This window comes from Phaenicophaeus curvirostris, chromosome 1 (genome assembly GCF_032191515.1).
Source record: "Phaenicophaeus curvirostris isolate KB17595 chromosome 1, BPBGC_Pcur_1.0, whole genome shotgun sequence".
NCBI classification, from domain to species: Eukaryota; Metazoa; Chordata; class Aves; order Cuculiformes; family Cuculidae; genus Phaenicophaeus; species Phaenicophaeus curvirostris.
In genome coordinates this window covers 156,674,895-156,701,191 of record NC_091392.1, presented here as the reverse complement: position 1 = coordinate 156,701,191, position 26,297 = coordinate 156,674,895, and the positions used below count along the sequence as shown (strand labels likewise).

Genomic DNA, 26,297 nt, shown 5'->3' with positions numbered 1-26,297 from the left:
TGCCATTCATAGCAATGGCAGCAGTTGGGTATTTCTTCACTTGATCACAGCCTTTATGGCTGTTGAAAGGGACCTGAATTGTTCTTTTTGAAAACAGTGATCTTCTTAAACTGTTTGTTAGAAGTATTAAGAAATATCAAGTTACCATTCTGCTCCTCAGGCTCACGATTTTTTCCAGCCAAGATGTACCTTATTGGGCTAAACTGTGTGTGCTCTTTGCTTTTCTTCAGCCTTTTATTTATTTACTTCCTAATTGCTTCAGAAAGTTGGTGCAAAGTTCTGCTGGGCAGCACCCTCTATGGCTTTCTGTCCAGTGTTTTTTACTGTATGCAGCATCCACTTCCCTCAAACTGAATAACCCAAGTCCTTCAGTTTCTGCTCAACTGTCTTAACTAGTAGATTATGAGGAAAAGGCAGGTAGCTAGGAAAACTGTATTCAAAGTACAGGAAAATAGCTGATGTATTATTGCCTTACCCTACTGCTACCAAAATTAGTTTTTTCCCCAGTCTCTTGAGCCAAACTGTGTTGCAGCTAAGATGGGCACCTAGCAAGGGTTAACTGATTGCCATCTTTGTTTTTCCAGTGGATAGGCAAGTAAATTATAAGCTGTCCTGATAGATGCAAATGTATTTTTCATTCTGAGAGAAATATAAAGAGAAAAGTGAGATCCCTTTAAAAATTGGGCTAGACACTTAGAAAAACTGAAATTTGATCGTAGTTTGGCCTTTCTTTCATGAGTCTGTTTTATTCCTGTGAAATTGCTGCAAACTCTGGAAAATTGTACACGTCGCATGTTCGATACAGTGTTCCACATTAAACATACCTGTTTTCTGAAAATCTTGTCAAGTCTTGGAGCTGAAAGATGTTCTTATTTACTGCAGTTATGGATGTCTATGGACTGGTGTGTGTATGAATTTCAGCGTGATACCCTTGTCGCACTGGCATAATGCCACGTGATGAATTGTCTGAGTTTTTTTCTCTGTGTTTTTGTAAACTTGGAAATTACCTGTACAATGTCTGCTCAAGATGGCTGACTAGAGTTCTGTAGGGAAGCCTGAATTTGGTATTTCCAACTTTTAAGTGCCTGGGGTTTTTGACCTTAATAATGTTACTTCATAATCTTTTATGAGGTGTAATTGAAACATAAAAAATGTTAATAATGTATTGAATAATTTTGTGACTGTAGGCAGTATTGATTGAAAGTGATATTTTCACTGTTGTTTTTCCCCCCAGATCTTAGTTTTCAAGCAGCTGCTCAAATTATGGCTGCCCCTGTTTATGATGCCTTAAAAGTAATGAAAGACATAGCTCAGAACTTCCCGATAAAAGCCAGGTATGATACTAAGCTTGTTTTTCAAATACTGTTTTTTGTGTTTGAATATAATGACAGTAATACAGATCTATATCCAAATCCTGCAGTTGAGTATTCATGGTTTATAACTTACTAGGTGGACCCCAGCTAATTTCATTGAGTAGAAAATAACTCCTGGGAGAGCTCATGATCAATCCTTTAAGCGTTTCCTGTCTGATGCAGGAGATGCTATGAAGGTATCCTACTCCTGTAGACACTCATGCCTAGTCTCTCCAGGCTTCTGCTGGGATATTATTTTCCCAGGTGAAAAATTCTATTGCATGAATATCAGATCTACTTACAGCAGTAAGAGGCACTATTTTATTGATTTTGTAGGGGATCCACACAGATAACTTCTAAGCACAACATCATTGATAAGATGAGGCCCTGGCTACTGTATGTTAGTGTTCTTGATGGGAAAGATCTGTCTCCCACAACAGATTATGTAACAAAAGATCAAGATAAATATTAAATAAATGAGTAACATTTTCCTCTGTACTAATATTAAAAATGGCTCTCCCTGTAAGCTAATTGTGTTGTAATTGAGAAATGCTTTTCTTTATATTTAATAAGTTTGTCGTGTAATCCTATCAGCAGTATTTGCTTGAATTACTGAATTAAATATGATGCTAAATAGGGTTATTAACTCAGTGTGGTTCTGCATTTTACAGCTCTTGTTTAATTACCATATAATGTTTCATTGTCACCTCTGGTATTCTGTTAAAGAAAATCTACACTAAAATGGAAAAACTACCATTGTAAAATCTTGTTTCAAGGAAGAAAAATAACTTTCAAAATGCCTGCAATGTAATTATTATGAAATTGTAAGGTAGAAGTTTACACTTCAGACTAGCAATCAGAAAATGCAGCTCTTCGTTAGAAGCTGATGGAAATGTACTTAATCTTGAACTGCTACATCAGTTCTGTTCTTTAAAGGACAGTAAAAAGGTCAGTTTGAAGTAGTCAAGGTGACATTTAAATCATTGGTATAAAAAGTCATTAAATTGCTACATCCCACTCCAACTCCTGCCATGTATTCGTGGCGTTAGAACACAATTTACCTGCACTTCAGAATTTATTTTTATGGGTAAAAGTGTAAGAAGACTTTGAAATTATTAAAAGAGGAACTGCAGTTCTTATACTGTGTAATTTATTCCAATATGCTGATCTAGTATGTTATTTTTGACATAAGAGATTACAAATGTTTAAATTATTCAAAGTTAGTAGGTCTACATTGACAAAAAATTTAAATCGAAGGGGCATTGTATAGGAAGTAGTGCACAAAATATATTTTCTTAATAATGTAATTGCAACCTGCTGAGTCAAAAATACTAGTTAGGAGAAAAAAAAACCAACCCTAGAATAAACAGGACATGAAAAAAGATTGCTTAATCACTTTAGAAAACTAATCATAGCTGTAGTATTTTAAAAATTGTTTAGATATGAAAACCATTTTATTTATGCAAATTTGGCTTTGAAAAGGCTGTATAAAAATTTTAGAACTGTAGTTATGAAAATAAAAAAAATACTGTATGTTCCTTAAAAATGTAATGGATCTTTAGACCATAAAAAATTAATATACCATTCCTCTGGTGGTTTCTTTTGCTTTCTGGTTTATAACCTGAGTTTTTGTGTCTTAGTATTTCCAGCGGTAAAGGTTAGTCTGAGGTAGATTGTACAAAATGTCATCAGATGTAGACAGTCTAAGTACTGATATATGTCATGGCAGCATTTTAGTAATTCATTTTCTGTGATATTTGATATATTTTGTGTCATAAATATCTGTTGTGAAAAGAACATGAGGTATAATACTGTGTTTCTTGCTTGCCTGTTCATCATTTGGGAATGTTAACATTACAAACATGTGAATCATTTACTTTTTTCCCTTGATATGCAGTACTGTATAACTGCATGTTCTTCTGGATAAGAATGAGGTATAATATGCCTAAAAATATATTATAGAAAATATTTCAACCTTAAGGTTGCAGAAGAGCATTCCTACATCCTATAGAATGGTAATTAGTATCTATTTACTCTCAGGCAGTCAGGTGAGTCCTTAGCACTGAATATTTACAAAAACAGTGCATAAAACTTCGAAGCTTTGAACAATTGGGCAAATGACTGAACTCAAAATGAACAAATGTCTTTCACAGGTACTTATAGACTTGTTACCTCAAACTCCTAGGGTGTCTTTCTCAAAGACCATCACACTTTCTGCTTAAAATCTTGCATGGACAAGGAGATAGTTAATAACTCTTTAATGTATTGCTTTCTTATTACTAAAATGCTATCAGTAAAGCTTACTTTTTGCTGTTAAGTATTTTACTTCCTAATGTTGGGCAAGCTTTGTCTTCTCCTTTCTACCTCTTTATTACTTTTATATTCATTTTTTGTTTCTGCTGTGCTAGTCTCAGCTGTTTGTCAAGATTTAGGTTGTCCTTTTTATCTATGCAGGGTTTTTTTATCACCTGTGTATGCAGAATGAGGCATTTACTCCAAAAGTTGCAGGCTCTGGTACTATTCATGTTGAGTTTTCCAAGATAAAAATTAGACCTTTTTTTTTCCCCTAAAATATTTTTTACTTTAGGACTCAGACTATTGCAATAAAGTCAATAATAGTTGTGGTAGTAATGCCACACATTAAATTTCCACCTTGCTATGGAGTCCTTCTGTTAAGTGGCTGGTTTAACTGAGTAAATGGTCAGTAATAATTCCCATCAATAACGGTTGCTCTTTTAATGAGAAGTTCTGTAGTTTTCCTGAATTATGTCTGTTGCTGGTAGAAAGTCCCTTAAAGCAGTGTCCTTGTACAGTGAACTTTTAAGACTTCTGACTTGATAGTGTTTTTTCTTAATCCTTCTCCTGCATTTTTCCTAACTTAAATTTGCCTTCAGATATTCTTTTCTTTGTACTCAAAGTTTCTTTTAAACCTTAATCAGCAATGTTTCTTTTCCAAGAGAAATGTTCATAGTTTCCTACTTCCTGCTCTACAATTTTTCTTTCAAAACTAGTCAACATGAAGTAGTGCAGTATAAGATACATTTACTCAATATTGAATACACACATTATTTATGTACATAGAAAGTGCCTAGCAGTCTGATTATAAAAGCTTTATGAGAAAGTGTTTAGATTAATTGAACAATAATAAGCATGTTAAGCTCCTCCTTCAATGACTACTGATAATAATACATTTGAACCATGTTGACCTTTTTTACTGTTTGTCTTTGACATCACAGTTTTGAGTTACACCATTCTTATTTTTACAGATCACTGACCAGAGTAGCTGTCGACAAGAAAATGCGAAGTGAAATAGAAGCAAATCAGAAGGTTTGTTTTTATTTCTTCAAATAGGTGTTCAAATAATGTTGTCATATTGCTGCTTTTGGAGATTTTATTTGTGTAGCAGCTTTCATATGATTCCTACTAGAGAAAATAAGCTAATTGTTCTAAACATCTTTTACTGAAGAAATAGCTTGGAAATACTGAATTCAAATTCTTTACTTTCTGCTGTTCTTGGTACATCTCCTCTTCCCTCTTTTGATTTTACAGAATTCATCAAGGACAAACAACTTTTACAGTGTTGTGTTCAGTCATAAATTGTATGCTGTGAAAGTGCAATAGGCATCAGTTAACTTTTCTAGAGCTTTAGTATTGAAACTAGGCCTGCTGCTTATATTATGGTTAGCATGTGCTAGCTTTGAGCTTTATAGTCTCTCAGAATTATGCATGCAACTTTCCTGCAAGGTATTTTGAACATCACATGTCATAGATGGTAGATTTATTCTCATCCTTGGTGCACTGCACCTGTTGTCTATCACATGAGGAGTCATTGTTCATGTGATTTTTATTTTTTTTTTTTTTTTACTGATCTGAGATGTAGTCTAAGATGCTGCTTTGTTGAGTTTGTGTATTTTCTGTCTCAGTTCAGTGTTTGGATTTTTTTCTTTCAAGTTGAGTGTTAAAGTTAACTGTTATCCACCATGCTTTTAGGGCTGGTCCCATGAAATAATATCCATATCCCTGGCTTTAATCCTGATTGTCAGAAAATATATTTTCATGTAGAGACGGATGATAGTGAAAGGGATTTACTTCTTACTTATGGCACTCCTGTACTTTTGCAATATTTCCATCTATTATTTTACTTTACATCTCTTCAGGCCTTTTCCTCTTGTCTTGCCAGGGCTAATATATCCAGGGATGTGCTTTTCCAGCTTCTTCCACCTTCTGAAACAGTGAAAACTAGCAATGTCCCTGTTGTACTGATGCAACCTTCTCATGAAGAGCTTGTCATCTCCGTTGTAGCAAAACTGTCATGTAAATGTGTTAAGAGCTCTCCACCGTGTGAAGCTAATGTAAGGCTTTCTAGCCTTAAGTATTTCCTGACCAAATAGTGACAGGCTCAAGTGTTATGTCCCTATAAATGGTTATGAAAACAATTGCATGGGGCTTTTTTTGTCCATAGGTGATTGCGTGTGGGACTGGGGTATTGAGAATACAGTTCTCGTATCTCAGCATTTCGCTCTGCTGAGCCCTCTAGTTTTCTTGTGTGCAGGGTGCATGTTAGATTTTTGGGGTTTTACAGAGATCTTAGAGTGAGCTCAACTTTATGCAGATCTCATTTCTTGCACTAGTGAAAAATGCCATAGTTTTTGCTCAAGGGAGGAAGTCAGTATCCTTTGTTGTTAGGGTTATAGTCACCGTTAGGTAAAACAAACCCCTGATGATCATAGTTTCTCCAGAGTACAAGTGCTTGTATCGGATCTTTCCTTGTTTCCTGATGAAGACTTTCAATGCTTTTCTCCAATTGCACCTCTGTTAACACACAAATCAAAAACCAACTCCTTAATCAAAAACTATTCCTCTACCCCAAAATGCAAACCCCCATCTTAAAGCTGTATCAGGTATTACAATGGCTATTATTACTAATTATAACGATTAGGAAAAGTAGTTAAGATTTGGGTTGAAATTAAGATGTCTGCATTTAGGTGTGTCTGTGTAGGTATGTAAACTTCTGTCATAACAATGAAGATGTAGTCAATGGACATCAAAAACAATTTAGTGCACTCAATTATTTTGTGTGGCATGACTGAGTTGCCTTAACTTGGATTTCTGGTGTGTTGTCTGAGATGCCATGAACTAGGCAAGATAGCCACACAGGTTTGGTGGATGTGGCCAGTGGAACATCCATTCCCTTCTGATTGACCTGTGCTTTGTGGTCCAAGAAGCCTTAATCCCGGAACATTATAGTGTCTCAAATGACATTGGATATCAGCTGAATCACTCCAATGAGTCCATAGACCTTATTAAATACTTCAGCTGTAAGAGAGTCTTGGGCACCTGTCAAACTAATCTTAAATTTTACACTGCATCCTCCCTGGGGCTACAGGCCTTTAGACAGCTAAAAGCTAAAATCTATTGAATAAAAGTGGGGAAACTTCCTGAACGCTGCTGCTAGAGCACAATAAATTGGCATGTGCATTCTTGAGCTGCAGTACATCCATCTAGCAGCAGGAGAGATATAATCTCATGCTGTGTCTAACTGGATGATTCCCTCTCAAGATAATGAAAGTTGAATAGGAAATGCAACGGGAGGAAATAAAGGTATTAAAAGTTGAAAGGCATGTGATGATTTAGATGTAATGAATTGATACCTAACTAAGAAATAGACAAAGAACTGCTATAGATAAAAGGAAAAATAAAATCTCATTAAACACAACTCACAAATTCCAGTGTGGTAATGTGCTGACAGTTTAGCAAGAAAATGCTATGTATTATCAGCATTAAATTCTCATCTGGAGTGCCAAATGGATGCTCTTCTGAACAATCAAATGCCTAGAATTGAAATTGTGTAACAAGTCTCTGATTCAGCTCCATTCTTTTCCTACTGCAGTACTGAAGGATTTGAAAACCTTTTAGACTCCTGTTTCAATATCTTGTGGCTGATATCTCTGTCATTTTTCTTGCATTCATGTTACTTAGCATTAGTTTTTGGATGACCTAAATCAGCCAGTTTCAGTCTGTACTCGGTATCCATGCCTACGTAAGTGTCTTTGTATAAATATATATATAAAAATATATAAATATATATATAAAATGAGCTTATATAGGAATGACCAGTAATCTTTCAGTAGTGGTAAGAGAGATCTCTTATCCAGAATGCTGAGTTCAGTGCTTCAAGGAGAGAGACTCTTCTAGCTGATCTCACAAGATCTGCCCAAGAGCCCTGAAAGATGCTGGTGAGATTTCTTGAAATTTCCTCCATATATTTATTGTTCACTCCTTGAGTCCAGTGGCATTAAGGGAGATTTTTCTGCAGTCACAGCATTTCATGGCAAAACTCCAGTATTAAAACTGGAATCTAAGTTGGATTTGTTGATTACAGGAAAAAATATTCCTAGGGCTCTGGATGCTTCTCTGTATGGTGAAGACTGTTGTCACTCTGTGGTTGGCTATTTAATTTTGTCCCATCTGCCTGGTTGGGTGGTATCTCAGGATCAAACTCTGTGTGGGTAAAGAGATCAGAAGTTTAACCTGCTGCATTGGCACTTGACGTTGTCAGGCATCTATGAATTTTGGCTCCTTAGAATGTACAGTGATACCTTGGGAGGACCTGTAATTCTGTGTGAAGCTGTGGTAGGAAAAGCGTAAATGTCAGACACAAGCTTCTACTCCTAGTTTTTGTTTTAATGGTTTCATGAAGTTAAACAAAGATGAATGTGAAGCCCTGCGCTTGCACTAGAGTGAGTTAGCAGCAGTTAGTTATAAAGAAGATAGAGGTCCATCCTCTTCTGTATGAAGCTTTGGGATGTACTGAAAGTCCATTCCTGTAACTTAGATGAATGTAATACTGGGAATAAAGCGAGTTTTATAAATTGGAAAAGTAATTCCTTTCTTTTTTTTTCTTATCTCACTATAGGAAACTTACTGCCATGCACTTACGCTTCTTATTTTTGAAAGGCCCACAGATATCCACTTTTTAGATGCCTACTAAAATTTTCATGAATGATAGTAATTTTTTTTAAATTTTTTTTTTAAAGGGCTTTCTGGCTATTTCTTTGCATTAATGAGGCTTACTGCCTTCCCCCCCCACAAAGTGCACTGTGTTCTTCACATTATATCTGAATTTGAATATATATATATTTTTAGAAATTTTATAACAAACAAATAATTATTACTCTTTGGGAAAGCTACATACAAAAAAAGCAGTGACGGCACTACAAGTTCAGGTTACACCATTAGAGTAAATTGAATTTACCAATTTCAAAAGATGTTTTCCAAGGTCAAGGACAGGTTTTGGGCTTCCTTTAAAAATTCTTTGTGTTAGACTATGGCTTATCACAGCTGCATTTTTCCTTCATGGAGAGCCCTGTGTTTCATACATTGGCATTAAGTACAATTACTATTTCCATTCTGCTTTAAGTTGTGGTTTTATATGTGCTAAGGAATAGGGTACCATTTCATTGAATGATCAGTAATGTGCACATCTGATGGATTACAAGGTGCTTCAAGTACACTCTTGTCTCATTTATGTGGGGTTCCATTTATAAGGCCACAAACCAGTTAGCTTTGAGTTTATTGAAGTTTAACTGTGTGAAAGTAGCCTCACTACTTTAAAGGAATAATATTGCTTTCAATCTTGTCTCTTTTTTCCTCATGTTTGTTCAATGGCAGATTCATAAATGGAGTAATATACACAGCCTGGGTTCCTTGTTTTTGTTCACACTTATTTTGTTCAACAAGTGGGAGCTAACTGGGGGCGGGAATGGGGAATCACTCTCAGCTTGCTTCTTTTCTGCCTGTTTTTGGTGCTTTCCATTCCTCTGTTGGGAATTAAGACATATCTGGAAATCTGACTGGTCCTCGAGGGGTGAGTTGGAAGAAACTGCTGTTGTTGCTCCTGTTACTCATCTTGCTACAGGCACTGTAGATTGAACAATGTGGTGCCTCACAGCTCTCTGAAAATAAAAATAAGGCACACCCTGCTCCCTAAATGTTTCCTTTGTCTTGTATTTGTTTATTGTGGATTTTTTTACTTATTTGCAAAGGAAGGATATGCGATCCCTTCTGATTTTTTTTCTTTCTTTGTTGGATGAGATTTTGTGTTACTAGTCAGTCTTTCCTGCCTCCCCCTATCAATTGTGACTATGCATTTTTGGAAATGTGGAAGATTTTAAGGTGTTGAGAAGCTCATTTCAAGTGGAGGTCTGAAGGACATGTGCAGGGTTTCCCTTTGATTTCCATTTGGAAGTGAATAGATATGTAGGAGGAATGTGCTGTGGGTAATTTTTCAGGAACTTCTGAGCTATATTTCTGGGGTTTTATGCGCATTTTCCCTTTCTGTTGGCAGGCACTGAGAATATGTTCTTGCCTAGACCTTGTGCAGGTGGAGACACTGTAGTTTGTCTGAGGGGAATATCAACTATTTTTGTTTACATTTGTGTTAAGCATTCAAAGTGTGTTAAACAGCACTTCTAAAAGTCTGCTGTCGATATTTTTGCCAACAATGCTCAGCTAAAAGAAGAAATTACGTAGGAGAGCTTTTATGTCTGTTGTGTAGAATTCCTTGAAGTAATATGTGTTTATATATCTGTATGTTTGTCTATATATCTGTATGTGTGTCATGGTGTTGGCATATACCTAAATAAGTTAGCAGTACTTCTTATTTTTAAGCATTTTCATGAAACGCTTGGAATCCAACCTGGAGAAGCACGTTTATTTCTAAATGGCCTTCTTATTGACCTGGATTTTCATGATCCGTTTAGGTAAGATGGCATATTTTATTTCAAAATTACAGAATTACAGCTAATATTGGAGAGATAGTCTGGTGCGATGATAGCCTGTTGCATTTTAGGGGCCAGGAAGTGCTCCAATAAAGGCGATACTGTCTTACAGTGGTTTTACTTTAATACGAGCTTTGTATGAAGTAGTTGAAAAAAGTATTTTCTCTTCAAATATGTTTTATAATATGCTTACAATTTTATAACTCATCATGTAAAATTAATTTGGAAATGGAATGAATCCAATGTGTGGATGAAAAGGTGGGGAAGGCACTCAGAAGTATAAGTTGAGTGCTTTCACATCCCTATTAAAAATAACAAAAAATGTAGGCATGAATTTTAGATACGCAACACCTTGTATTGTTTTTGGCATGTTTGTGAGTCTGTCTGGCCACCTTATTGTATTAAGTTCTGTTGATAAAGAACTAATCTGCTTGTTGGTATAAAATCTTTTTCTGGTTTGTGTAATTATAATAGAATTATTTTGGGTGTGACTTGCCTTTTACATGCAAGCATTCAAACTGTAAACGTTTTCCTTTGCATTCTTCTGTATGTTGTCAGCAGCAGGACAGATGTGAGTACTTAAAAATCATCTCCTGTGGCCTGCAAACTGTTAGTAAATGCTAAGGCTGAGGTATTTTCATTTCCCTATGATTTGTCAGAGTTCACAATTTGTTTATTTTCTAATTTTAGCTCAGAATGTCTTCTCTTCAGGAAGATTTTTTTTAGTTTTATTTATATGCAATTTCTACATATTTCTTTTTCTCAGCTGGATTTTTGAGATCGAGTCACTTGCATCTTTGTGATAATGATGCAAATATTAATAGTGCTTTTTAATTCTAGTGCTAGGTTTAATTTCAATATGATTTAGAGGAAACTTTTCAGAATAGGGAAAACACAAAATGAGGCAAGGTAAAAATAAAGGTGTTTGGAGAAATTTTGGTTGCTGTGTTCTGCCAGGTGTGTACTTAAGGTTTGTTCCCATTCTCATATTGAATTTTAAGACTGCAACAAATGTTAAGTCCAGCTGGCTCTTCTAGTAAAATTTTCTTTTAGAAGAATAGCATTGCATTTCCTCCACACTGTTTGCAGGGTTCTGCTGTGATGCAGATTTAGGGCTTATCTGTGTCTCCATCACTTGCTACCTGCTTCTCTACACACTTGCAAAGCCTCTAACTAATTATACAATACATTATAATTCTATTCTGAAATAACTTGAAGATGTACAAGTGTAGTGTTATTAATTGATATTGTTTTAAACATTGGACTGCAGAAGAATATTAAAATTATTTTTAATACTAAAAATGATTCTTGTGTTAAGTCTTTGAAATTTTTTTTTCTATGTCATGACAAGAGTTCTATGTAGACATTATACATCTTTCTTTCTGAAAAAGTATCTTAGAGACTCTAAAACTGGAAGGAAAAGCGATGCATGGTCTTCATGAACTTGGAATTAAAGAGGAGATCTTGAGTAAATTTATGAGGTTGCATATACATCCTACAGAAGACAGTTATGCACTAGATATTCGTCACTCTTCGATAATAGTGAGTGATTAAGCAATTATTTAAATATGATACGAATTTGGTACTGTGTGTAAGGCAGTCTATCTTTCTTTGTAGCGTAATTAAAATACTAGGCATGAACTGATATATCAATAAGCAGAGTAAAATCTTTTGGTGGGTTGTATCTGTTAAATATATTTCAGGAGTAATTTTCTCTAGCCTATACCTTATTAAAATTTTAGGATGTAGGCTATTTAAAAGAAAAGAGGAATGTATCTTAAGAGCAGTTGTGCACTCATAGCTATAGAATTTGACTGTACAACAACTAACTAAGCTATGCAATATCCTTGTATTATGCAAGACTGCTAAATGTACTTAAGACATAATAGAATTGTGGAGAACTTTAATATCTTGTTTCTAATTGACCAATGACTTTATTTTTTTCCTTCTTCAAACTTTATGCGGTTTACATTATGAAGCTTACAGTGAAAAAGGCACTAGCATACTACTTTCTTCACCTGAAAGAACCATGTTTCACTTTTCTGGTTGCCAGGTGTAGAAAGACTTACACGGAAAACAGTAGGAACAAATTGGCCATATGTTAATTACTTCGTTATTTTTTTATATATATATATATATGAAGTACTGCTGCGGTTTATAGATAAATACTGTATTTATTTTGCAGGGTAGTGATGCTGTGTTACATACTTATCTGTGATATGTTGTTATGACCTGTGTACTGTGCAGGCAGTTTGCACACTTGAAAAAATGCTTTTATTCGCATCATGATACAGAATACAAAGGGTCTTTTTTATCTTTTCCATCTATTACTGATTTCATCGTGTACTGCAAACAAATCTGAACAGTTTGATTGAAGAGGGGGGGAAGATTTTAGAAGCTGTTTTCTGTCAGTATTTAAAAAAGAAGATAAAGCACTGTAGTATTTCCTGACTTTCCATGTGTTTTACATATATATTTTACTCAGTGGTTAATAAATGTTTTCTAAATGGCTGGCTTTTTTGTTTCAGTGGGTTAATAACATAGAACAAGATCCCAGCTATAGCACATGGCCTGCAAGCTATCAGGAACTGCTAAAGCCTGCGTTTCCTGGTGTTATACAACAGATTAGACGCAATTTGTATAATTTGGTAAGCCTAGAGAACTTAATTCTTTTGTGTAGTTGGTGTATTAGCATGCAGAAAGACAGTTTGAAAAATATGCATGCTGTATTCATTTTTAACATGTTAAATTTTCATGGTTTGTATGTAAGAAGGCTAATAGTAGTGAATCTTCTTGTTTAGCGAGTCATTTGTATTTATTAATCTGCTTTCCAGAAGTGATGTTTGTCTTTTATCTGGCAGGTTGGAACTAGACAATCTTTAAGGTCCCTTCCAACCCAAGTGATTCTATGCTTGCAACAGACCGATTTTTGCCAAAGCAGTTTTTCTATGAAATGTTTCCAGAAGAATAAATAATGTTAAATTTTGCATTCTACAGAAAAGACCTTCTTGGTAACCTGAACTTAATTTCTCATCAGGATGTAAAAAAATACAAATCACTACATTTTCCTGTGTATTTGGCCATGTCATGAAAAGGTGACAATAAACAAAGACAGTGGATATGTTACAAGCAATCTCAGACTGTAGAGTTGCTGGAACACTTACAAAAAAACCTGAACCCATGGTTTACAAAGTGTGTTCTATCATTTAAAGCATGTAAGAGGTAATTAAAACTGATTAAGCAAAGTGTCACATCTGTGTCATAGTATAAGTTCAAATCTATTGACATCTCTTCTGATTTAGTTGACATTTCAGGATCATAAAACAGGAGTGTCTGGTTCAGCTGGACATTACATGCCATACCCCTGCAAATGGGCTGATTGCATAGTAGATTACACATCACCACCACACACAAGCAGCCAGCCTCCAGCTGCGTGTACATGCCTGCTCCTTGCAAGGTTAATAGCTGAGGTTTACAAAGAGCAGTGTTGGCTGCTTGCAAATTCCAGCCCTGTAAGGAAAAATATCTTGAGAAATTCTGACTAGTGGGATAATCGAGTAGGCACTCTTTAACCTCTCTGCCAAGTAATTGACGTAAATAAAGTTCTAAATGCAATATAGTTGCAGTTTGACAAAGGAATACAAACTTGGTATCTGTTTTGAGTAAAAGTGAAAATAAATTATGAGAGACTCCCATGTGATCAATAAAACACTGCTGAGTTTCTTTTTAATTTTTGGTGCATGCTAGCATCCAATAAGTACTTATCTGGGAAGAACGTGAAATATAATTTTCTTAAAAACAGCATGAAATGAGTATTCATGTGGGGAACGGAGGGAAATTCTGGTGGTACAGATATAGTTTCATCCCCCTTGTTCAGTATTGTATTACTTGGACCTGACTTTTTTCCCAGATAACGTTTTCTGTGTTCACTGCAAGGAACAATTTCTACTCACTGAATGAAGAAATACACCATATTTTATTTTATCCTTCCCATGTAATTCATGGCATTCTGCCTCCAATACTGGACTTGGTACATTTTTTTCAGGATTGTTTCTGTTACTTTCTGTGCTACATATAGATAATTCACCATTATCAATTTTCTTCATAGTACACTACTGAGAGTAGGTAATGATAACTGTCCTTGTTTGGGAGATGATGAACTGAAGTACAGAAAGGTTTAAGTTATGAAGCGTAATTTTTAATGTCTTAGAGCTTACTTTTTTTCCTTCATATGTAGCATTCTCTATCACTTGTTAAGTGAAGGAAACATTTATTGCTCACTTAAATTATAAAAGGTAATTGTGTAAATCATAGAATGGTTTGAGTTTGAAAAGGGACCTTTAGAGATTGTCTAGTCCAGCTCTCCTGCTGTGGAGCCAGGACCTCTTTCCATTAAGTTGCACAAAGTTCCATCCAACTTGGCCTTGAACACCTCTAGTGATGGGGCATCCACAACTTCTCTGGACAACCTGTTCCCTCTAACACCTGTTATGTCTCACTACTTATTTCTTCATATCCAATCTAAATCTACCCTCTTTTACTTTGAAATGGTTGCCCTTTTTTATGCTGCTGTCCCTACTGCTGGTTAAATGCTTCTCTCCATCTTTTTTATAAGCCCTCTTTATATACTGAAATGCTGCAATTGGATGTCCCCAGAGCCTTCTCTTTTCCAGGCTGAACAACCTCATCTCTCTTAACCTGTCCTTGTACGACACGTGTTTCAGCCCTCTGACCATCTTCCTGGCCCTCCTCTGGACCTGCTCCAACAGGTCCATGTCTTGTACAGAAGGCTTCAGTGCTCCATATAGTACTGCAGGTGGGGGTCTCACCAGAGCTCAGTAGAGGGGTAGAATCCCCTCTCTCAACCTGTTGGCCATGTTTCTTTTGATGCAGCCCAGGATACAGTTGGCCTTCTGGGCTATGAGCCCACATTGCTGGCTTGTATCCAGTTTTTTATCCACTAGTACCCCCAAGTCCTCAGCAGGGCTGTGCTCAATCCCTTTATCCCACAGCCTGTATCAATACTGAGGCTTGCCCTGACCCAGGTACGGGTCTGTATACTTGGCCTTGATGAACTTCGTAAGGTTAACATGGGCCTACTGCTCAGGCTTGCCCAGGTCCCTCTGGACGACATCCCATCTCTTGGGTATGTCAACTGTACCACTCAGTTTGGTGTCATCTGCGAACTTGTTGAGGGTGCACTTGATCCCACTTATGTCATTGATGAAGATATTAAACAATACTGGTTCCAGTATGGACCCCTGACGGGCACCACTCATCATCAGGACATTGAGCTGTTGACCACTACGCTCTGGATTCAACCATCCAACCAATTCCATATCCACAAAATAGCCCACCCCTCAAATCCATTTATCTCCTGTTTAGGGAGAAGGATGTTGTGTGGTGTGGTGTTGAAAGCCTTACACAAGTCTAAGCAGACAATATCCATACCTCTTCCCTTGTCCACCAGTCTCGTCCCTCCAAATGGCATGGAATTCAAAAAACCTAACCAAAATACAAGCAATAGGTAATAAAAAAAGTATGTTTATAATTAAGCATAAGATGTGTGTGATAGGAAGTAGATTGTGTTATCTACATTAAGTTAAATATTGGCATGGATGTATGTAACAGCTATATTATAGGAATCTACAAAATATCATTTAACTGTAATCTGAGGGGGAGGGAGCGTACAAAATTTTAAAAATCATTCTGCTGCATTTAAACTACTCTAGCAAAATTATCATAAATTCTAAGAGGAGTTGCAGTACAAAGTTGAGTAAATAAGGTACCAATGTCATAATTAAATCTGCATAAGCCTAATCTACTTGTACAGTCAGAGCCCAGTATTACATTCTGTGCATGCCTGAAAGATCTGATTTTATACTTCAAGCTACAGTAAGTAAAAGACTGAATACCAAGATATGTGAAATAGGAAGGATTCTTTCCCAATGCTTTATTTTTTAATTAAAGTTTTAAGTCAATATATTCTCTGTATTCACTTTAGTTTGGTTTTCACAACAGAAGAATTAGTTGAAAAAAGTCATGTAAAAATTAGTACTAGGTCCTTTTTAATAAATAGCAGGATTGTTGATAAAACCTAAGTGTTGGCACATGTTCTTTCAAAGGAGAGTAGTGATTTCACTTGGTTTGAAGTTCAGTAAAAGGTTAAATCCCTTTTTTTTAGTGTTTGGTCCAAATTCATTAATTCTGAAGTCATTTTCATTTATAGTTTTTAATGTTTGCTTACAATGAATGCTCTAGGAAACTGAAAACAGTTGGGGCGCACAGCTCCTTAGGAAATTTCTATTCCTGTCTTAGATTGTGTCTTAAAAAAATACCAAAACAGACCTCAAGAACTAATATTGGCTGTATAATATGTTTTCTCAGGTACTCTTTGTTGATCCTGTCCGAGAAGATGCAGGTGATTATATGAAACTGGCAGAATTATTCTATCATCATAATGTACCGCTTAGGTAAGGAAAGCTGAATGTCTTCAAGAAAAGTCTTGAAAGAAGGTTGCTTTCCTTTTTTCTTCTTCATTTTCTGGTCTGCTAGGCAAAGACATGATTTCAAATGAAGTCCAATGCAACAACGTTTTAATAAGACACATTGGTCACCCCACCTGCTTGTGTTAAGCTTAGTCAGGTATGAACTATTCTTAAGCAAATAAGTTGCAAGGAATAACATTCCTGAGTGTGTGGAAAATAAACTGTGAACATCTGATAAAAATTATATTGTCAAATAGCCCATATGAAGCTGTGTTCTAAGCAAAATATTCTGTAAATAAAATATTATTTAAGAGCATGTTTTTAATTTAGTTATTTCGATTGATGTTGCTTATATTTTTAATATAAATACTTAAAGACTGAAGTGAGATTATCCTCGCTGAGTTTTGCATTTCTAGAAGTGAGTTGTCTGAGTCTGAACTAGCAGTCATTTGAGAGAGAAAGACATTTTTGAGGAAGCATCTGGTTGATTTAAGAAAAAAATTAATTGCTCTCAGAGGTGCCTGCTTGTTTCCACAGCTTCTGAAAGAAGGGTGTCCAAACTAGAGCCAGCGTTCAGCAAGATGAGTTCTGTGTTAAAATTAAAAATCCTCCTGTGAAATGGCTTTTTGTTTTCTCAGTAAATTTTCAATTTTCCTTTGCTTCTGAGGGCTTTACACTCAGAAAATTCCAGCTGACTACCAGAATCCATCTTACTAGTCTTTGTGTCTTAATGCAGGCAACTGTGTTCATGAATAGGCATATGTTTCTCCTTTTGGGAGTCTACGTTCTGGCTGTGGGTGTGCACACGCGCTGTCACTTCTGACTAGAAAATTTTCCTTGGAAGTTTTCGTGCTCTTGCTGCACCTTACCTATTGCTTGTGACATGGCATGCAAGACAAAGCTTGTCTGCTTTCCTGCCTTACTGTCACTGTCAGAAAATGGCCTAGTGCTTTCTGGTGCAGGTGAATTTTCCAGTCGCAAAGATCCTTAATGGAAAAATCTTCCTTGTCCTCTTCCTATACCAGCTAGGATGGAACTGACTGTAACGATCAGAAGTCCTTTGAAGTACTGTAGAGACCAGAAGGTTCCCTATGTGTTCTCAGCAGGAAATATAACTTCAAGTATCTTCAGTTTTAAGTCTCCTGGGTCTTCAGTCTGTGAATGACTTCATGCTTGAGTCATTGTGCAGCTGTTCACAATCTGTTTGACCAGATTGTCCCATTGCTCAAAGCCATTGTTTCCTGGAGAAACAGGGTCTTCACATCATATCCTGGATTTTTGAGCTTTCTGGAATGTGTGCCAGACCTTTCAGTGACATCTTCATGAGTTTCATGTGCAAATGATGATGCTCAATTTAATCCAAATGGTTTGTGTAGACAAACAAGTGGCTGCTAGGTTTGATTTTTTTTACCCTGCTATTGTGGAATACCAAATCTGTTATGCTTTGTGCTGTATAGATAGTATGGCATGATAATCCGGGTTTTCTTTATGAGAGCACTATAAAAATACCACCTCCACTAGGAGTTTTCGCAGGTTGTTTTTCTCTCAGGCCTCTTATTTTTAGGGCTTTTTTCTTTTTATAGGAGTGTAGGAAATTGCCATAGTATTTAAAATTGCTATGAATGGAGAGTGAATGGCAGCAGGAGGATGGGGGAGGCCCAGAAGGTTAAACAGGCAGGAAAAGGACTTACAAGAATGGCATGTATTGATGACACGGCAACAAGACCTCGGTGTGTCTACATGCAGCTACTCAAGATGGTCATTTCAGGAAAAATAAAAAGCTGATTATGTTCAGATTAAAACAGAGACTCAAAGTTAAGAGGCGGTGATAGGAATGTAAAAAATGTCATAACCTTTGATCAGATAAGGAAAAGAAGGGGCTGTGAGTAAACCCTAATGACTCCCAGAGATCTGAATCGCTGTCAGTTTTTTGTGCCTATGTTCTGGACAGATTACTTGAATGCAAGCATCTTGTTCTTTCCTGTTGGTATTAGAACGCGTGTGAAACTGATGTTTTAAAATGTGTGATTTTTTGTTTGTTTGTTTGTTTTGTAGAATTGGATTTGTTTTCATTTTAAATACGAAAGAAGAAGTTGATGGAAATGAAGACGCTGGAGTAGCTCTTTGGAGAACTTTTAATTACATTGCAGAAGAATCTGACACCTTTCAAGCCTTTACCTCGATAATTAATGTTAGTTCTTTCACAAGAAATCACCTCTTTTTTTAAAATTTTCTATATAGTTAGGATTTTGCTACCTTGTGACAAGATGATACATTTGCGTTTTCTTTACCTGGAAACAAAGTATTAAAAGCATGTATAGCATTTATGTGCTATTGAATGACTTGCAGATATCCTTTTCTCCTTCAAACCAACTTGTTCTCATCACTTTACCTATCTACAGCCTTTCTTCAAGAATGTAAAAAGGTAGATGCATACTTTACAGCTTTTGGTATATTCTTGTGAAAAATTATTTTGTATTATTCATGTTAACTTGATGTGCCTGCCTTTGTGTTACTTGTCTGTAGGAGTATAGTTTTTTAATATCAGTTTGGCAGTGCTATAAGCTTTGAAAACCTCTTGGTTGTTCTCTAGTGTAGAAAGTAAAACAGAGTAAGATAAATTCTTTTTTTGGTCATGTTTGAGCAGTTCATGTGTGTAGAAAATAGAAATATTCCAGGCTTGCAGCATAATGAAGGAGCCGGGTGTTCTGTGTGAGAGAATGCAGGTTCATGTAAAGACAGGAATTTCAGAGACAAGAGAGGAATGGAGGGAAACAAAGTAAGCAGTCTGTGTAAAGACTCTGCAGGCAAAAATTGTATCAGAGTATGTGGTATTAATGCCTACCATTTTGTATTACTTTTGGGTTTTGTTGTTGTGTTTAGTGCCTAGAAACTAATGTCATGGACAGACCTGGAGAGCTTAAGATGAAAGGAATTGAAGTTACTAGGAGTATCTTGGAGGAGAAATAGAAATCCTTAAGTGTTAGGAGCTGACACGCGTTTGTTACCATTATCCGTGACTAGTTCACAAAATATAGATTTACAGTGTGCTTTCTAAAATGCGTGTTCCTCTGTTTACTTTGTTTCATAATATATAAAGGAAGGGATGATAAATGTAATTAAAAGATAACAAAAATAGAATCAATAAAAGCTTTGATATCCAGTGCTATACAGAGTAATGTAATGTTCTTCAATTGAAAAGGTATGGATTGAATAATTTTCACTTTGAATTTCTTTTGTATTTTTGATGAAAGCAATAAAATCTTATGCTATGAAATAAAATAGCATTAGGTGGGAAAAGTTATCGCTGTAGTGAAGAAGTATCACTGACTGTTTCAGGCTTGGATTCATCCCATATAGATTCAGGTAACTGTCCATGGTTAACTAGTTTGCAGTAGGAATTTAGATTCCTTCTCTAATCAGTGGAGAGAAATAACCTTTCATGTTCAGCTCACATAAATGTATTTACTTTCCCACTTCAGATTTAGACTAAAAGTATAATAACAGATTAATCAGAAGAGTGCTGTGATGCAAAATTATGCATATGTTTGATGGTGATAATTAGTAAAGCAATATAAGAACTACAGCTAGCAATAAAAACAATATGAAGGTATATTGCTATAAAAAATCACTACAGTGTTGTAAAAACATTACATTTACTTCATTATTTATTCACTTTTATTGATTGTATTAAATTACGATTGAAAAACTATTACATTTTACCTATTTCTTTCTGTTACAATTTTTACAGATGTACCATGAAGTGAGAGATGGAGATGTTCTAACAGTAAATCACGTAAAAGATGTTCTTAGAAGTGAATACCCCCACGCTGATGTTGAAAGTATACTGGGTGTTCATTCTGAATACGATGAAGGGAGGAAGGTATGTTGAAAGCAAAGTGGCGAGAAATTGTTGCAGCAGCCAGTTCATTGCATTTGCCAAGCTGAAAGACTGCTAAATGTTAAAGGATATAAATAGAATGCCTTTTGACTTAAATTTTTCTTACTCCCCGATTTGGGCTTTCGCAGATATGTTTATAGGGTTTCTGCATTACTACTCTCACTCTTAAAATTTACTACTGCCTGCTGCTTTCAGGAGCACAAATGCTTTTCTAGTGAGCATCCTTAGGCATCTGTCTCACACCACGGAAATTGTTTAGCTGTGTGTTTCGGGTGAGGATCTGAAGTCTGTCTTTAAGGCGAATAATTGTTTCGTTTAATTGTGCTTTCTGGTTATAATTTCCTTTGGGAAAGACAGCAGTGGGTTTTTTTATTTAAATGTTATAGCGAAGACATATTTTTATCTATAATTGATTTTGTAGCCCATTTTCTGTTAAAAAAAATATATATATAAAAAAAATACCATTTTCCTTCCTATATCTGCAGCCTTGCCATCTATACAATCTTGTGTTTCTGATGTATGCCATCCTTTTTATTTATTTCCTTTTAAAATTTGTTATATAAAGTATATTATGTTCCCTTAAAAAGGTGCATCTGGGCAGCTAGAAGATCAGGTGCTGTTTTCCTTTATGCTGCTTGTTCCTCACTGAGCCACATGGTGGCTTTGTATAGAAGGGCAGTTTGAATCTGCCCTGCAAACAGCTGGATATACTTAAGAGAGGAAAGCTTCCCACAGAGAATATTAAAGGAAGGAAAATAGTTGGAGACCAACCAAGACAAAGCCCCCCTATACAAGCATGGACTATGAGACTGTGGTGAACATCAGGGAGGAGACAGTGGGGTGACAGAAAGGTGGACATATACATATTGCAATAGAGTTTGTAGCCATCCAGAAAGTGACACTGAAAGAAAACATGAAAGGATACAGAATAGGAAGGGGAAGTTACTTAAAATACATTTTTATTTCTATTTGTTTCACTGAATTTTCTCTGGAAACAATTACCCTGTTCTGTCTTATCAAGTAAGACATGGCTTCTGAACATGAAATCTTTTTTAGGATTTTGGGGTGCTGTCTTTGGGGAAGAAGTCCAGGTTAATCTACAGAATCACAGAATAGCAGGGGTTGGAAGGGAGCTCTGTATAGCATTGTCCAGCGCCCCCCCGCCCCCACCTAAAGCAAGTTCATCTACACCAGGTTGCCCAGGAATGTATCTAGGTGGGTTTTGAATATCTCCAGAGAAGGAAACTCCACAACCTCCCATGGCAGCCAGTTCCAGTGCTCTGTCACCCTCACAGTAAAGAAGTTTTTCCTTGTGTTCGGGTGGAACTTCTATGTCCAGTTGGTACCCATTGCCCATGTCCTGCCACTGAGCACCACTGAGAAGAGTCTAGCCCCATCTTCTTTAGATATTTATAAGCATTGATAAGAACCTCTCTGTTTTCTCTACTTCAGGCTAGGCAAACAGAGGTCACTCAGCCTCTCCTCATAAGAGAGATGCTCCAGTCCCCAAATCATGTTTGTGGCCTTCTGCTGGACTCTCAACAGTACTTCCTTGTCTTTCTTGGACTGGTGAGCCTGGAACTGTACACAGAACTCCAGATGTGGCCTCACTAGGGCAGAATAGACAAGGAGGATAACCAGCTTCAGCCTGCTTGCCACACTCTTGATAGACCCTATGATACCCTTTCGCTTCTTGGCCACAAGGGCACATTGCCGGCTCATTGGCAGCTTGCTGTCTACCAGGACTCCCAGGTCCTTCTCCACAGAACTGCTTTCTAGAAGGTCAACCTCTAACTTGTACTGGTGCAGGCCATCAGTGCAGGACTCTACGCTTGCCTTTGTTGAACTTCATTAAATTCTTCTCTGCCCAACTTTCCAGCCTGTCCAGGTCTCACTGAATGGCTGCACAACCTTCTGGTGTGTCAGCCACCCCTCCTAGTTTCATGTCATCAGCAAACTTGCTGAGGGTACGCTCTGTCCCCTCCTTCAGGTCACTGATGAATGTGTTGAGTAAGACTGGGCTGAGTACTGACCCCTGCTATTACTGTCTCAGAGTCCTTCTCAAATGTGATCTGCTTAATATTTTTTGCCACGAATATTAAACAAAATGAAATGTTTCTCAGCAAGATGATAAAGCAATACTTTTGAACATTGTATATAGATCTCTAATTCCTTTCCTCGTTATATTTGATACATGAGTCCCATGCGTCCTGTTTGATTTCCAGATATTTCCTGTTTTGTCCCTGCTTCTCACGAGAAGGCGTGACAGTGAAGGGTGCTTGGAGATTAGAGTTCATTGTCTCTTGATATTAGTTTAATTTTTTGCTACAGTCAGCCACAGTCTATTTAATCCTGTGATATTTCTGATACGATCAGGCAGGAGCAACCTTTTATAAAAAGACTGGCCTGGGTCCATTGCCTCAAGCTCTGTTTAATGGCATGCCCTTTAACAGAGAAGAGATGGATGCTGCAGAGTTAGAGACAGTTATTCTTCAGAGGATTATTGATGCCACCGGGTTCTTCCAGAGGGCAGTTTTCATGGTATGTTTAACATTTCTGAATGAATACAAGATGAAATATTTGACAGTGGATTGTTTGATTCATGTTGATGTATTAAATGTTTTATAACAAGATGGCTTGAAATTACTGATATGACGACTGAAGTGACATTGTTACATTAATTTGTGGCCATAGCGTGTTTAGGTTATACAAGATTGAAGGATCAACTAAGCATATAGCAATCATACGGAGTTTTTTCAGCCAGAAACTGAGAATGTGCTGCAGCTTTTCACTGGAAAATGTACATCCAATATTTTGAAATACTGTCTATGTGATACTTACACATTTTTTGCTTTACATTGCCCATAACTTGGTGTATATAGGAGTTTTGAGCTCAGTTGAAAGGTTGTACAAATACTTGGGTTTTATTTGCCTTAAATTAAATCTGTACTTCTATGGTTTCTTTTCTCTTACAACAGGGTGTGTTAAATGATCACATAAATGCAATGGATTTTCTTATGGATCAGCACAATGTAGTTTCCCGTATGAACCCCACTATTCTTGGGGCAGAAAGAAGATACATACATTTCAGATACACAAATGGTAACTACTTTTCTTGGATTGGCTGTTGTTATGATTTTCCCTTTTTAAGTCTAACATGTTGTGTTTAACATTTTACAGTTCCATTTGATGTGGAAGACTTCTCTACTTTCTCCTTTTTGGATTCACAAGATAAAAGTGCTGTAATTTCAGACAACATGAAGTATTTAACAAAAAAGGGTATGTTAATTTTGCATATCTATACATGTGGGTATTAAAAATTGTTGAAATTTCCCAGTAAAATAATCCAAGTAAGTAAGTATCTTAAGAATCCTATGTAAATCAATCTATTTACCCACATTCCAGTATCTTCTTTCAGAAGCCGGATCATATCCTGCTGTTGTAAATGCAATAAACAGGACAGTTATTTTAGTTTTTGTGATTTTGAAATGGGAAGGATATCATAGCTAGTTGTTTTTTGTATTACAGACATAAAGTTAAAAAACTTCGCAAGACTTTTGCACCTTCAAAAACAGACTCAGTTTTCATATTAATATGGTTTTACTTAGAATATTTAAGAGTATATTCAGTTTTCAAGTGACTCTTAGTTGCAGCATTATCAAGTGAAGAAGGTATAGTCTTTGTAATATCTATAGCAAAATTGGGTATTTCTACAATTTAAGGAATATTTGATTTTATTTCTTTATTGGCTTTCAGTATCTTTATTTTTCCTCTAGTTAAATTGTTTAATTTTGATATCTGAAGCTTTGTCTTTCTGTAGAAAAGAAAACAATCCTGATGAATCATCATTCATATGTTTTCTCATGCTAAAACTTGCACTTTTTTATACATTTAAAATATTTTTTTATGTAAAATATTCTTATTGTATATGCAAGTACTTTCCTTTGGAGTTAGAAGAAATTATGTTTACAGCAGCGGGGGCATAATACTGCATGGAATTTTGCAGTTGTTAACTTCTAGGAGCAGACAGTTAAAAACTGCTCATTTGCATCAGTCCAGCAAGGGACAGAATAATCCTGTTAACAAAGTGCTATTCTTATAATAATTATTATGCAGTATTGACATAGTTTTACTTATTCCATTATCAGAACTAAATGCCATATAATTGCATTTCTTTAGAATAAAATTATTTTACTCTATTTGATTCTGTCCACAACCACAGGGACTTCCCAGCTGGTTATCAAATGACAACTGGCTTTCAATCTGTAGGCTCATTGCTAAGATTCAGATCTCTTGTGTAAAACCTGTAACCTTTCAGCTGGAATCTACATTTCAAATCTCGCATCCGCAGTGGGTTTCTCTAAACCCCAACAACGTTTAATCATGACTTCTTCCTAGAATCTCAGCAAAACCTTATGAGATATCTGTCTATATGATATTACCTTTTAGGAGACATGTGATAGATAGACCTGGTTAGACTGATATTCTTCTACAGATAATTTTGCAGAATTTTTTGTGTACTATTGCCTTTCTAGGGAGTATAAAGAGCCAGGGTGTAATAGGCCAGGAAAAAAGGGAAATTTTCTAAGTGTGCACCTATAATATAGTTTACTTACTCTAGGCTGTGTTCGACATATTCCCAATTGTATCCAGAAATGGTGAATTTTACTCTACTTTTGATTGAAAGACATGACTCTGCTGCTTGGGAAAGTGAATGGCCTAAGTCACACATTCTTGTAACTATGTAATACTTTTCATGTCTTGCTATATATCAGCCCCTATCAAATGTTCACAAGAAACTTCTGGTAAAGAAAATCCTATTAATTTGAGCTAGCTTATTATTTAGGGCCATCGTGCTTCAGTGGAACAGCAAGAGATCAGCTGCTTATTAACATGACTCATATTAATATGATAAAGTACCCCTTAATAACTTTGTTTCAGTTCAGAGGGCAAAAGATTCTGATGTGTCAAAGATTAGTCTTAGGGTTGAAGTTAGCAGTCAAACATACGCATGAACTTCAAAATCTCAAACAGAATTAATTCATTATTCATTACTCGTGAGAAGATTTGCCAGAATGTATAGCAGGATTATCTTTCATTTTTCAGGTGAAGATGCGTTATATGCTGTTACGATCTGGATTATTGCTGATTTTGATAAGCCTGCTGGGAGGCGACTGCTTTCTAATGCCTTGAAACACCTGGTGAGTTTCTAGCAGTTTTTATTAAAATAATTATTATGAATATGTTCTTAACAATACTGTTTACATCCAAAAGCTACGCAGATAAAGGTGTAACGGTATTATTTTGTGAGTCAGGTGCAGATTTATGAGACTTTGTTTCCATTCTGCTCTACTATCCTGCAGCATGGGCATCTTAGGCCTGTAAATGGTGTTATGATTCTTGGACTCCTGATGCAGAAGAGAAAGTATGTTGCTGATCGGTGCAGAACTGGCCCAGGCATATGTGCATATGACTTGCCGTAAGCCTTTGAAGGAAATTGTGCAAGAATGTGGAAGGGGAAGTGGCCAAAGGGACCTAATTTTTAATTATTCCAGCTAATATGTAATATTTTCAAAACTACTACTATATTTTAACTTCATTTGAAAAAAACTAGAGATGTCTTAGCTGGAAGAGGCCTCTAGAGGCCATCTAGTTCAGCATCCCACTCAAAATGGGATTACTGCCATCATTAGATTAGACCAGCTTTATGTTTGTGTTGAAGGAGTTAGGAAAATCTCCAAGGAGGCGACTCTGTGCCCTCCCTTGACAGTTTGCT

General features: G+C 36.2%; 1 protein-coding gene across 2 annotated transcripts in view; it reads left to right on the top strand.

The window, feature by feature from the left end:
• The window catches only part of UGGT2 (UDP-glucose glycoprotein glucosyltransferase 2), an 89,256-nt gene that overhangs the window by 22,741 nt on the left and 40,218 nt on the right, over window positions 1-26,297 (top strand). For both annotated transcript variants that reach the window (XM_069878870.1, XM_069878879.1), the window contains exons 9-20: window positions 1,235-1,334; window positions 4,619-4,679; window positions 10,023-10,114; window positions 11,524-11,674; window positions 12,661-12,780; window positions 16,520-16,605; window positions 18,676-18,811; window positions 20,372-20,503; window positions 22,898-23,062; window positions 23,500-23,623; window positions 23,702-23,800; window positions 25,628-25,722. In XM_069878870.1, the coding sequence (XP_069734971.1) occupies window positions 1,235-1,334; window positions 4,619-4,679; window positions 10,023-10,114; window positions 11,524-11,674; window positions 12,661-12,780; window positions 16,520-16,605; window positions 18,676-18,811; window positions 20,372-20,503; window positions 22,898-23,062; window positions 23,500-23,623; window positions 23,702-23,800; window positions 25,628-25,722 (1,361 nt within the window). The remainder of the gene's footprint in view (window positions 1-1,234; window positions 1,335-4,618; window positions 4,680-10,022; window positions 10,115-11,523; window positions 11,675-12,660; window positions 12,781-16,519; window positions 16,606-18,675; window positions 18,812-20,371; window positions 20,504-22,897; window positions 23,063-23,499; window positions 23,624-23,701; window positions 23,801-25,627; window positions 25,723-26,297) is intronic.